The 13,775-nt window shown below is 36.6% G+C and overlaps 1 protein-coding gene across 1 annotated transcript in view; it reads left to right on the top strand.

The window, feature by feature from the left end:
• Positions 1-992, top strand: part of LOC118746961 (ryncolin-1-like) — a 7,956-nt gene extending 6,964 nt beyond the window's left edge. Inside the window, exons 2-4 of the mRNA XM_036480956.1 lie at positions 3-152; positions 234-764; positions 839-992. Of these exons, the coding sequence (XP_036336849.1) occupies positions 3-152; positions 234-764; positions 839-992 (835 nt within the window). The remainder of the gene's footprint in view (positions 1-2; positions 153-233; positions 765-838) is intronic.
• Positions 993-13,775: the final 12,783 nt, after the last annotated feature.

The following is a 13,775-nucleotide window of genomic DNA, read 5'->3' as shown; positions in this document are numbered from 1 at the left end:
AGTCAAAACAATGAACTGGAAGATACTTGCGACTGCAACTGTGATCTAGAAATAGACATTATTAAACACTTCAGCACCCAATTGGAGTCACTGCAACAGCTAGTGAAGCAAAGTCAGGCACAAATTTTGAAGCTGCAAGCTGAGAAAAAGAGGTTATGTGCTGTGTGATGCCATTGTCTACACTGTAGTTCGGTAATTTAAAAATTTTTAAATTCTTCTTCCTTGCAAAATAGTCCAAGCCGACCCACCAATTGCATGGAGGCAGCCGCTGGTTCGCGTAAAAGTGGCATATATACCATTAAATCTCAGCTAGTTGGTGATGAGTCATTTATGGTGTGGTGTGATGAGGAAACGGACTTTGGCGGTTGGATTGTCATTCAGCGACGCCTAAGTGCGGAAGTGGATTTCTATCGAGATTGGCAACAATATAAGCAAGGATTTGGTGAATTGTCGGGCAATTATTGGATAGGTTTGGATAAATTGCACGCTCTAACCGCAAGTTGTGAACAAGAGTTGTATATAAAAATGGAAGCATCCAATGGCACAAAGTACTATGCAAAATATGTTCTGTTCGTCATTGGTAGCGAAGAGGAAGATTATGTTTTGCGAACCGTTGGTGCTTACAAAGGGAATGCTAGACACGGTTTAAGGTATCATGAAGGCAGTAAGTTCGCAACATTCGATCGAGATAATGATGCAGACCCTGGTATTAATTGTGCCGAACGTTGGAGAGGAGCTTGGTGGTACAAACAGTGTTACCACAGGTGAATTGAACTATATTTTGCACATTTACGCATAGATTTACATACATACCTATTTTAAATACCATTTTTCTCAGCAATTTGAATGGCGACTATTCTCAGCAAGACAACGGCCAAGGCGTTACTTGGATCGGCATAAAAAGGAATGAGTCCTTGAAGTTTGCGCAAATGATGATACGGCCAACGCAAAAATGTATTAAGCGGTTGGCAATGAAAAATTTTTCGTTTTAAGATGAAAAGTTATAAAACTAAAATAACTTTGTGAATATTTTTAAATAATGGAAATTTCATGGAGACAGAATTGTATGAGTCAAACGCACATTTAGCTTTAGATTTAATATTTTCAGAAAAGGTCAAGAGGCCTTTATATAGTACTGATTTAGGTTTATTTAATATGCCCAATTTTCGTATTTAAACTACTGAATTAAAATAAAAAATAAGTAAAATATATAGTTACTCACGTTACAATTTTGAGACCTAGAGTCTCTCAAGTGACGACGTAAAAGCTGAGCATTTTGAAAGTTTGTTGAGTCGTTTTTTTAATATAGTATAAAACCTGATACTTGGTCTTTGTTAAAAAATTAACTATATTAAAAAAAAATAAGAAAAATTAAACAAAAAAATAAAAGTTAAAACTTATCAATCTGTGGTGCGGCTACAATTTTTTCGTCCACTGTAATAACGAGATTAGAAAAGTTGGACTTTGACGCTTTTTAATAAACGCTATTGAACATTTTTATTGTTGATTCTATGAGTGCTTTCCAGTATCACCAGGGATAAAATGGTTTTTGATGTATTTAATTAATGATTACTGAGCAAATATTTTCTAAATTTTTTACTTTGCTAAAAAATTGTAAAAAAATGTCTAAGATATATGTAGGTACATTAGACTGCATCACCAAAAAAAGTTGCGGTTTTTCCGCCGGGATTACAAAATCTATTATATTTGAAAACGTCCACCTAAATATTTCGGAAAAATATTAAGATTTACGTGAGCTGGACCGATTTGAAAACATGTACCTCCAAAATTGGAAATTTGTATGAATAAAAATAGTTTGAAAAAAATCCCCTCGGATGACAAAACAGATTAAGCTTAAAAAATCTGCATAAAAACATTTAAAAATGTTTTCAACGGAATCTTTAAAAAAATTAAAAAACAGCATCAAAAATCTCATTATTACGATTCCGTAGAAAATTAACAATTTTAATAATTTTTAATATTTTTATGCAATTTTTTTTAACTTAAATCATTTTTTCGTTTGAGGGGATTTTTTTTTCAAAAAAATCTTTAAGAAACTATTTTTATTCTTAAAAAAACTCTATTTTTGTCAAATCTTAATATTTTTCCAAAATATTTTGGTGGAAGTCTTAAAATATAATAGATTTTATAATTCTGATGGAAACACAGTACCGATTTGTTTTTTTTTTTTTTTTGTATGGGGAGTGTTGCAGTCTAATGTACACATGTACGTAGTATGTATAAAATAAAGATAACTTCATATTTTTGTCAATGTTCTCATTTTTGACTTCGCTTTAGTCAAAGTAAAAGTAAAATTTTCACTGCCACCATTTACAGCTGAGATTGTCCGTGAAATTCGCGTACACGTAATAATATGTATGCAACATGCAATATCGATGTTGCAACATCATATCAGAAGTTTATCACAAATCGCCAATCACTTCACTTCGCTTAACTTGCTTTGTTTTTGCACTTTAATAATCATATTGTGTACAAAACAAAAGCACAGAGAAATCGCTCGTTACTCCCGATCATGTTGCACCTACATACATACATACATACGACTACATAGTACTTACCTGCTGTGCTCGCAGGAGGGCAGCTTATTTGACTGTTCCTGGCGCCAAGAAAGTTGCTCACGTTGCGTTTAATAATTTTTGCACTTTTTTGTTTAAATTTTTGCTTCAGTTTCATAGCTTAGGGCAAATATGCGTTATATAATTATACGTACGACTTTAACCATTTTGTATTGCGAATAAGGCGATTTTATATTGCACAAAGCAATGCGATAATTTCATTATTTTTATTTTTTATAAAAATTTCCTCAACTTTTCTTTGCTTTTTTACGTTGATTTTAATATTTTTTTTTTGTGCATCAAAAACCACATTAATTTCTCTGCGCAATTTTTGCAATTAATCATCTGCCTAAACACAACTATTAACACTGGCATTCATTCACGCTCCTCCGCCTGCACTTGGTTATTTCAAATTAATTAACCTTTAATCTCTTCGCTGTCGGTTGTCTTCCGATTTTTTATTTTTATTTGTAAATATTTGTTTGTTTATTTTTTGTTATCATTGCTAGATTTGTTGCAAATGCACTCGCCTTGCCACTCACAACATTTGTCTGCTTGCTTGCCAACTTGATTGAGTGATGCGTGCGTGCGTAGCCAGTGACGTGTGAATCCTAAACAGTTTATTAAGCTGCGAGTATTCGCTGTAAACTTTCGCATTGGCTCGACACACCTCCCGCTGATTGTTTGGCAAATAGTCTGTCAAAATATGCACTCAGCTGGGCAGGTATGTGCGTGGCGCTTAGATTGAATGCAAGTTTCGAAGGCAGTGCTGCCAATTAGTGGGGTGCATCAGTAGTGACAGGTTTCCATTAAAGGTTGGTAGCTTAAAAATTAAATATTAATATTTATGCTGCTGCTGAAGTGTTAAGTGTTTAGTCGAAGATCTAGTATTAGTTGCTTTTTGATAGGTGCACCAGCTTTAGCAACACATTCTCTCGACAGAAATGTTTACGATATGACTGGCTGGACCTGCGAAATTAGATTTTACTCATACTGAAAGCCTTGGGTTAAGGCAGTATTAAAGGCAGCTTTCGTGGCATCCCTCCTACTCCGATTCGAGGGCTTATTGAAGTCTAAATGCAGCACCAGCATCGAGCTTTTGGTGGAAGAGGGACCCCTTCAGCGAGTACTGTCGTTCATTCCGGTGAAAAAAAAATTCCCCAGGATTCGCTAAAATCGAGATTCTACCACAGCTCGCTTATTTGCAGACAGGTACCAACAAAAGAGAAGGACGAGGTGTTTATGGTCCGTTCATATCAGCACTTGGAGAGCATTTGCAAACATTTGGCGATTCCAATGCCGGCATAAGCACCACCATCTCATTGCAGCTAAGACACGTGCACTGGCTCTTTGCAGTCAGTGTTTGGCTGTTAGCAACACATGGCGGCCTGCCAGCCGAGCTATTCAAGTACGGCGGCGAGGAGCTGATGAGGTGCATGCATCAGCTCGTATGCAGAATATGGTCAGATGAACGCATGCCCGACGACTGGAATTTAAGTGTGCTCTGCCCAATCCACAAGAAAGGCGACCCCGCCATACGCGCCAACTACCGCGGAATTAGCCTTCTAAGCATAGGTTACAAGGTCCTATCGAGCGTATTGTGCGAAAGACTGAAGCCCACCGTCAACGAGCTGATTGGACCTTATCAGTGTGGCTTTAGGCCTGGAAAATCCACCATAGATCAGGTATTCACAATACGCCAAATCTTGGAAAAGACCCGCGAGAATAGGATCGACACACACCATCTATTTGTCGATTTCAAAGCCGCTTTCGACAGCACGAAGAGAAGTTGCCTTTATGCCGCGATGTCTGAATTTGGTATCCCCGCGAAACTAATACGGCTGTGTAAAATGACGTTGAGCAATACCACCAGCTCCGTCAGAATAGGGAAGGACCTCTCCGAGCCGTTTGATACCAAACGAGGTTTCAGACAAGGGGACCCCCTTTCGTGTGATTTCTTTAATCTTATGTTGGAGAAGATAATAAGAGCCGCAGAACTGAACCGCTCAGGCACAATACTTTATAAGAGCGTACAATTGCTGGCGTATGCCGACGACATCGATATTATCGGTAAAAACAAGGGCTACGTCTGTTCTGCCTTCTCGGGATTGGATAGAGAAGCAAAGCGAATGGGTCTGGTGGTGAACGAGGACAAAAACGAAGTATCTCCTGTCAGCACACAAACAGTCAGAGCATACGCGTCTTGGCACCCACGTCACTGTTGACAGTTACAAGTTTGAAAAAGTAGACGACTTCGTTTATTTGGGAACCAGCATTAACACCAATAATAATGTCAGCCTTGAAATCCAACGGAGAATCACTCTTGCCAACAAGTGCTACTTTGGGCTGAGTAGGCAATTGAGAAGTAAAGTCCTCTCTCGTCGTACAAAGATCACACTCTATAAGTCACTCATCGTGCCTGTGCTGGTGTATGGCGCGGAAGCATGGACAATGAAAGCATCTGATGAGGCGGCTCTTGGAGTTTTCGAGAGAAAGATTCTGCAAAAGATTTACTGACCTTTACGCGTTGGTGATGGCGAATATCGCAGACGATTTAACGATGAGCTGTATGAGCTTTACAACGATATAGACATAGTGCAGCGAATTAAAATTCAGCGGCTCCGCTGGCTTGGCCATGTCGTTCGGATGGACAGAAACGCTCCTGCTCTGAAAATATTCAACGCGGGCCGCGATGCTGGGAACAGAGGAAGAGGAAGGCCTCCTCTGCGTTGGAAAGACCAGGTGGAGAAGGACTTGGCTTCACTTGGCATTTTCAATTGGCGTCAGTTAGCACAGAAGAGAAATGACTGGCGTGCTGTTTTGGACTCGGCCAAAATCGCTTAGGCGGTTACAGCGCCAAATAAGAAGAAGAAGAAGAAGAAGAAGAACACGTGGAAGGTTCATCGTCGAAAGTCGATGGCGACGGTGCACTATGTGGAACTTCAGGGCTGAAGAACAGCAAAGCCGCTACAGCTAACGGCCTGCATGTATCACCGATTTTTTTTTAAATATGGGTGGACGAACGCATAACTGCTGCCAAAATTTTAATAATTTGCTAATATGTATTGAATTTTGTAACTTTTGTAAATGGATCCGAGAGAATTCTTTAGAGCTGCTATTCAATTTCGATTGAATACTGCGAATAGAAATCGAAAAGTGCTGTACGATGGAAATATTAGTAATTTTTATTTTTATTTTTAGCAGTAAACTCTTTGGGGACCGTTACCGTTTCTGAATGAAAATATAAGGAAAAAGCAATTTTTTTAATTCAATTTCGTTAACATGTTTTTACAAAAAATTTCTCAACAAATTTATTTTTTTTGGTTGGATAACTTTTTTTGCTTTTGGTATTTATCAGAAAAAAATGTTTTCTCTAAAAATTCCTTTTATAATAATTTTTTCTCAAGATTTTGCTTGTTTAAGTGTATTTTTTCACAAAGTGTTTTTTCTTAAAACGACATTTTTCTAAAAACTTATTTTTTTTCTCTAAAATTATAATTTTTTAATCTTAGATCTGCATGCCTACTTAAAACGAAAGTCAGCAGACACAAAGTGTTTCACTGAATTTAGAGCTTGCCCTTTATATGTGCCTTGAGGGAGCCTTTAATACTGTTAGTGCAGATTTTCTGCATGAGTTGTTTTCAGAAGTATGTATGGTTTATTACTGCACCTGGTTATGGTTCGTAAAGGCGCAGAGTCGTTCATCCCAGTTTAGGCTCCCGAAGCAAGTACGGTTATGGGTTATGGGTCAGTTCCTTAATATGGGTCCCAGGGCATATATACATATAGTATAGACCAGTTTAACCCATGCGGTATGTGATCCTCGCTTAGAGCTAAGCAAATACGTAAAGTATTACCATACAGATCAGGCATACCTACGAGCCACTTACAACCCGGGCTCTGATAGAACGAGCAAGCAAAATCCATATAGACCGTAAACTACCCCGTGAGTGTGCATTCCGTAAGGTTCGACGAGTAACTAGTTCTTGCGCGAGTGAGGCTAAAGACAGTAGAATATTTCAGAGTGCAGAGACCTCTGCATGTATGACTGTACTGATATAGCTAAAAAATGCTAAATGGTTGTAGGTTTCCTCAAGTTTGTGACAAATCACTGTCATTTACCCACAAAATGTGCTGGAAAACTGTACTTTATACAAAAAATCATTACAACTTTCGAAACAGAAATCCTTAGACCAGGTGGTAAAATGGGTTCATCGATGAGAGGCTTAGGCTTCTTGCAGTTAAGAAGCGAGAAAAGTCTGCGAGATAGCTGTTTACCTTCAAAGATAGGTCAACAATCCATTGCTGAACACCAATATCGAACAATCGTCCACGTAGCAGATCACGGAAATTCCCTCCGGTGGCTGAATAAGCTTCTAGATATATGAAGAAGTTAAATAGTAGCGGGGATAGAACACCATCCTATGGGAATCCTTGTTTAATTTTACAAAGCTTCGTGGCTTGATGTCGAAAAATTACTGACGACAGTTAACTACTCAGATGATTCGCCGACCGCCGTTTTAGTCCCTGTGGGAGAGAGTACGCCTCAACGTCCTCTAGCAGCGTGGCCTGTCAGACGCCTTTCAAAATGGCTGTGCACCCGCAGGGCCGTCTATGGTTAATCCTTGAGTCACCTGGGTGTTTAAAGAGTTAATTGATGTGATGATACTGTAAGGTAAAGGTAAGTTGACACATAAAGTATTGGGGAGTAGCAAAGCCTCAAGTGTCTACACTACTGGGGAAAGCAGAGTTATCGAACAATAGTATGGCTGGTCTCTCCGAATTGAAAAGCGGTTCAAACTCCTTTATTTTCAAAATTCAGGAATTTTGAGGGTCGTAATTGATCGGCTGAGACCCTTGGTTAGGAATTCTTCTCTCGACGGACCCAATTTTTTTTTTAGAATCGACATGCACATTCCTTTGGGCCCAAGTTTTTGGAGGCTTTCGGCATTCTGATGGTAAAACGGAGTTCACCTCTCTTGAAAGCATGTGCGCCAATACTGATTTTGTTGCTTACTGTTCACACAACGTTTGGCCTTTTACACCAAAAAAGGAGCGTAAAGGCGAAAATAGTTCACGCATCGCTTCCGACGAGTCTTCGAGTTCGATGGCTCGGTTCGGCAAGAAACATTTGCACTACGATGGGACCCGACACTTTTCGTGCCGCCAAAGCACACTCACATAGCATCGGCGTGCGTGCATGCACATAAAATACATATGTATATGAATTCCTTGAAATAGAAAATATTTCGCTGCATTTTTTGCTGTAATTGTTATTGTTTTTTTTTTTTGTTCACGCATAATTTGACAGCTACTTCCACTCAATTATGTACTGCCCACTCATATTCGTAATTTGCGTATTGTCACCGAAATACATTTTTGTAAATTTGCATTTTACTTTCGTTGGCCTGTTAAGAAAATTGCGAAATTGTAAAATTCTGCCCACTTTCGATTTCATTGTGCTGCGGAGAGTACATTGGCCCAAAGATCGAGCGAGCGAAGCGTTGACGTCGCCACGTTTTCAGCACCAAATTTGGTCAATGCGCGGCAGCGAGGACAGAAAGTTAGCAACATGCAAACGTACACAAACATACATACATACATACATACATATAAATAACATATGCCCTGCTGCACGTATAGCCAATGTTGTTGTACGCCTCACTTTTTATAGCTTTTTTCTTGACATTTGTTGCATTTTCGCTGGCCAGCAAGTCCAACGGGCAGCTAGCTAGCTGGCTAACTACATATCCTATTGCTCAACTAGCCAACAGCGCGGCGCATAAACATTTTCTTAAACTTACCAAATCGTTTGTTATGCTAGTTATCTTGATTGAGCGTTAAACGCTGTGTGCTGTGCGCTGTCGCTGGCGCGCTCTGGTCACCTTGATTTGTTGAGAAAATTGCAAATTTTGGCATTTCCAACGTAAACATTTTCACCGCGTGGCACAAAGAAGCTCCGCATACATACAAACATATGTACATACATACGTGCAGCAGTTAAAAGGAGTTGTACGCTGAAAATCACCACAATGATGAGCTGCTTTCCTCGCCTCAATGCGGCAAACTGATTTGGGCAAAACGATAAGGTGGGTGCACGTTGTCGTCGTCGGTCGCTGACGATCTGTGGATGGCGGCCGGGCTGTGAAATAAAACGACTTATGTACGCTGGTTAACGGCAGCAAACGAAAGTGAAATTTTCACATTTAGAATTGGCGAATCGTCTGAACAGCTGTTGCTGCCAAGTGCCAGCTACTAGCATTGCTCCTGTTTGGTTTGGCGCGGCTACTGTTTTCAGTTTTGTATCAGCATCAGTGGCTACTGTTGCGTCTAAAAGGAATGAACTTGACGTCGCAATTATTTTTACCAAGTTTGTTTTGCATTTTTTTTTTCGCCTACCTCAGCGCCGTATGCGTAAATAAATCGATTAGCGGACTGTGATAAGAGTATGCGCAGCACAGAAATGCTTATTGCAATCAACGACGACGACGACGACGATTGTTTCTAAGGCTACAGTCGACATTGCTCTTGGTATTGTTGTTGCTCTTATTTTCATAAACACATGCGTACATACAAATATACATAATTTTTTTCCTTTTAGTTGTACCGAATTTATTTATTTTGATTATTTTTTTTACTTGAAATTGTTGGCTTGCTCTTGTTTTGCAAACTAGTTTACGTTCGAATTTGCCATTGTTTTCAGTGTTAAGTGGGGCCAATGTACTTGAAAATCGCACTGCCGCTGTTGCCACCGCAAGCCGCTGGCTCAGACTTTTGGCTATGCAATGCGTTATGTAGCACTCGAATCGTGGGTGACTGATTGATTTGCCTATGCAAATGAATTGTGCTCTGAATTCGCATTGAAATCGAAATTGAAAAATGTATGACATTTAACAACAACAACAAACTACAACATCAACATCAACAGCAAGCACAATAATGGCAATACCAGCAACTGCAACGGTAGTAACTAAAGGCCAAGAAGGTTGAACAGCGGCGTTGATGGTGAACGCACACGTTTTGTGAACTAATGAAAATCCTCTATGTATGACGACCTATACTATACCATATGCATACATATTTACGCTGCATAAGTAATCAAATGCATTGCATGTTTATGGAAATCCATCAGCTCGTTTATGCAAATGCTATATTTGGGCAGTGAGAAAATTGACAACTCTGCAAGATCTATCAAGTCGGATAATCGCAATCAATTATAAGATTTCATTCAACAAAATAATTCAGATTTATTGTACTTTTGTAGCTAGGCTTGCGAGCAGAAATGAGAAATATTTTTCATGTAGAAGTTTGAGAGCTAGGAATAAAAAGAGTCAATTACAAAGGAAATTTAATTTTGATTCATTTTAGTGTATGTAGTTCGCAAAATTAGTTTAAGCGCCATCTAGCGGCAAACGAAATTCAATTTGCTGTTATCCTCCTATTTTCAAATTTTTGAAACAAATAAGAATCTCAAACGACTAGCGTGCTTTGTTGAACTCGGGCAAAATCGCTTAGGCGGTTACAGAGCCAAATAAGAAGAAGAAGTATCTTACAGTTTGGATTATAAATATGGGAGCAAACAAATAGAAGTTGTCTTGAATTGCGCAATACTTGAATTTAGCTGTATAAAAACTAGCACAGATGATAATTAAAATTTCTTTTAAGATCTCAAAATCAACAGAAAATATAATCAAAAATAGCGATAAAAAATGGTTTTACTGTTTTCTTAAAGGCACTACTCGTATTAGAGTCCTCCCACATTTTATTTGCAAAAAAACTGCGAATTTCTATTAAACAACATTGTATTTTTTTCAAAAACGAGAGAATTTTTGAAGTTTTTAGGTTTTTAACCGTTGATTGGAACGTAGCTAACCTCTTTCTTTTTATAAAAGCGAAAATACTTCATCTCCATCGATTTTCACTTAAAAACTTACTTAAAAAAAACCGAAAAGAGATATTTTAATTTATTTTTTCAAAATTTAATTCTGGCAAAACTGAAATTTGTATTAGGAAGTTATTTAAAAAATACTGGCAACATTGATTCTGAAAGAAAAACATCCATATTTCCATGATAAAAATATAGTAAGGTATAACCGCTGAGAGTCACTTTTAAAATTCTTGACGTTTCCAAACAATTTAATTTTTAAATTTACTCACAAACTCACACACACATTTTCATTTTCAATCTCAAGCAACAACAATTTCGAACAATTTCAATTTTTCATTTTCACTTTTATATGATTTTAAAATGTTGGCAAACTTCAAAAAAAAATCATGGCCGACAAATTGAGAGAACGGTTCTACCTTGCTATGTTTTTATCATGCATATTTCCACTATATGTATATTATTTTGCTGGAAAAGCGAAAAACGAAAATACACAAAACTAAAATTTATTGAAAATATCACCAAATGAAGGAGACAAATCTATAGAATAAAATAAGTACATTTTGATTAAGTTTTTTGACTACACATTTGCATATGTTACCTTTTCATGTTGATTAATTCAAGGCACATTGCTTTTTATTTAGAGAATTTTGGCGACGAAAGTTTAGCATTGAATTCCACTAAAGAACATAGAAAATGTGTTGGATTTCCACTAGATTGACTATTGCATTTTTATTCTTATTATCAGAAAATGAATAAACAAGCGTTGGTCAGTAATAAAAAATAAAAAAAACCTACATTTCATTGAATACTAGGGTCTTTTTCCATATATATCAAATCGATGCATAACGTACTTTGTGTAACAAAAAATTTCCGATGGATGCGGGTTAAAATATCTCTTGTCTGGTAAGCAAATTATAATAATTTATTTAACTTGTTTATTAAGTTGATTTTGAATTAACGAGTTCTTCGAGATTTTTCGGAGTTCTCGGTATCTTAGGCATTTTGTGCAAATTCCGATGTTTTCATGACGCTTCCGGAGTTTTTGGAGATCGTTTTCGTAACATTTTCGGCAATATTCGGAATTTTTTTTTTGATATTTCGTGATTTCATTCGGGTTTTGGGAATTGTTTCGAGACACTTCGAAACACTGCGCAAACATTCGGTTTTCTTGGCACTTTTTTCGATCATTGAGGAATTTTTTTGGCACTTTTTTCAAGATTTTTTCGTGCCCCTTCAGGAACTTGAGGAATATATAGGTTATTTTGTGGAACTTTTTCAGAATTTTTCGGCATTATTTCGGAATTTTCGGGGACGATTAGGAATGTTGCTAGTATCTTTCGAAATTATTTTGAATTTCGAAATTTTTGGAGATTGCTTTCGAGAGAACTTCGGAGTACTGAGGGTTTTCTTGACTTTTCCAGAACCTTTTCAGAAATTTTTTCGGAGTGTAACATGACTATTTTCTGTTTTTTTTTTTTGGATATTTCGCGATTTGTGTTCGAAATTTTTCAGCACTTATCACGGTTTTTTCGAAAGTCTTTGGGATTTTATCAAGATTGTTTTTGAGATTTCTCGCCATCTTGCGAATACCTTACTTTATTAATTTTTGCAACAAATAATAGAGAAAACTAGTAAACCGACATGGCGTTATAGCGCCAAAATTGAATTTAGCTTTTTACACAGGTGAAACCCTATTCAAAACCTCAAAAAGTATTGTTAATGATTCATCTAAACCATTTCTGAGTGATGAGAGGTCTTCCATGGTGCCGGTTATCATTTCATCAAATTTCAAATCTCCCTGTACGGCTAAAAAGTTTTAACTTCAAAAAATAAAACGTTATTGCACATCTATGTAGAATCCGAGTTCTTTTATTTGAATTCTCATTTTGGAAATTTTAAATAACGTTGCAGATTGGATGACCTTCAAGAAAATAGATCGCAACCCTAATTAAAAATATTATCAGCCTAAAGTTTTCTTAGAGCTATTGCGTTTGACACAAATATTTCGATATTTAGTTAATGTAGGCTGTGTATAAGTAAAACAAATTCAAATTTTCAAACAGGTGGCAACCCCTTTAAAAGGATTTTCAAACTAAAATCTTTTTATCGTCTGGCATTGTTATACATATTTCAATTAACTGATGAATTAAGTTGAATTTGATTTTTTATGCACATGGCAACTCTCCTAAATACATTACAGAAATAAATTATTTTAATCGATTACTATCCATCATTTGAAAATCCATTTAACTTATTAAATAATTTGAATTGAACTTTTTCATCAGGTGGCAGCCCTCTTCTGACACCCTAAAAAAATTCTAAATGTTCAATGTAAAGATTTCTTAACGCTCGTTCTTTTGATACCCATATTTTAAAATTTCATGTAACTTATGTATATTTAAACTAGATACGGCTTTCAAAACAGGCGGCAACGCTCTTAAAATTTATTTTCGAAGTAAAGTTTAGTTAAATATTTTTCGTCTGACGTGGTTATAAATACTTAAAGTAACTGATGAATAAGTTGAAATTTGTGTTTTAACACGTGGGAACGCTTCTAAATATCATTCTGAAATAAAGGATTTTAAACCCATTTCCATTGATAACCATCGTTTAGTAATTCATTTAATTTTTTAAATAATTTTAATTTAACCTTTTAAACTGGAGCAACCCTCAGACAAATGAAAAATTTTCTAGATTGTCAAATTAAATATTTCTTAAATCTCTTTCATTTGACTTTCAATTTTAATTTTTCATATAACATGGGTATAATATAATTTGATTGGACTTCTCAAATAGGTGGCAACCCTCTTCAAAATTTTTCCAAACTACTACCTTTGTCTGACACCCATATACCATACTTTATTCACTTACCAAATTCCTTTAATTAAAATTTAATTACATATTTGAAATATGTTGTAACCTCCTTCACGTAGTTAAGAAATAAAGCCTTTTCAAAACCATTTAGGTTGATACCCGTATTGTAACAATTGATTTAACTTTGTAAATAATTTAAGCTTAATTTCTTAACAGGTGGCAACTTTTTTCGAAAAATTAAAATCTTATTGAACATCCACACCCTAAGCCCTTTAATTTGACACCTCACTTTTGAACAAAAAATCCCTTCGCGTATTATATATATAGATATAGTTTTCAAATATAAATACTTATAACTGTATCGCGGTTATATGCAATAGGGAAACCCACATATAAGTACGAGTGTGCCGCATTGCCCCATTCTCCTCAGAGCACTTCAGCTCAACGCAAGCAAGCCTATCGGCATATATGTACATAGAACCATAGCCATTTTGCAT

This window comes from Rhagoletis pomonella, unplaced genomic scaffold, assembly GCF_013731165.1.
Source record: "Rhagoletis pomonella isolate Grant_MI unplaced genomic scaffold, Rhpom_1.0 Rhpom_scaffold_00011, whole genome shotgun sequence".
Taxonomy (NCBI): Eukaryota; Metazoa; Arthropoda; class Insecta; order Diptera; family Tephritidae; genus Rhagoletis; species Rhagoletis pomonella.
This window is presented reverse-complemented; position numbering and strand designations above follow the sequence as displayed.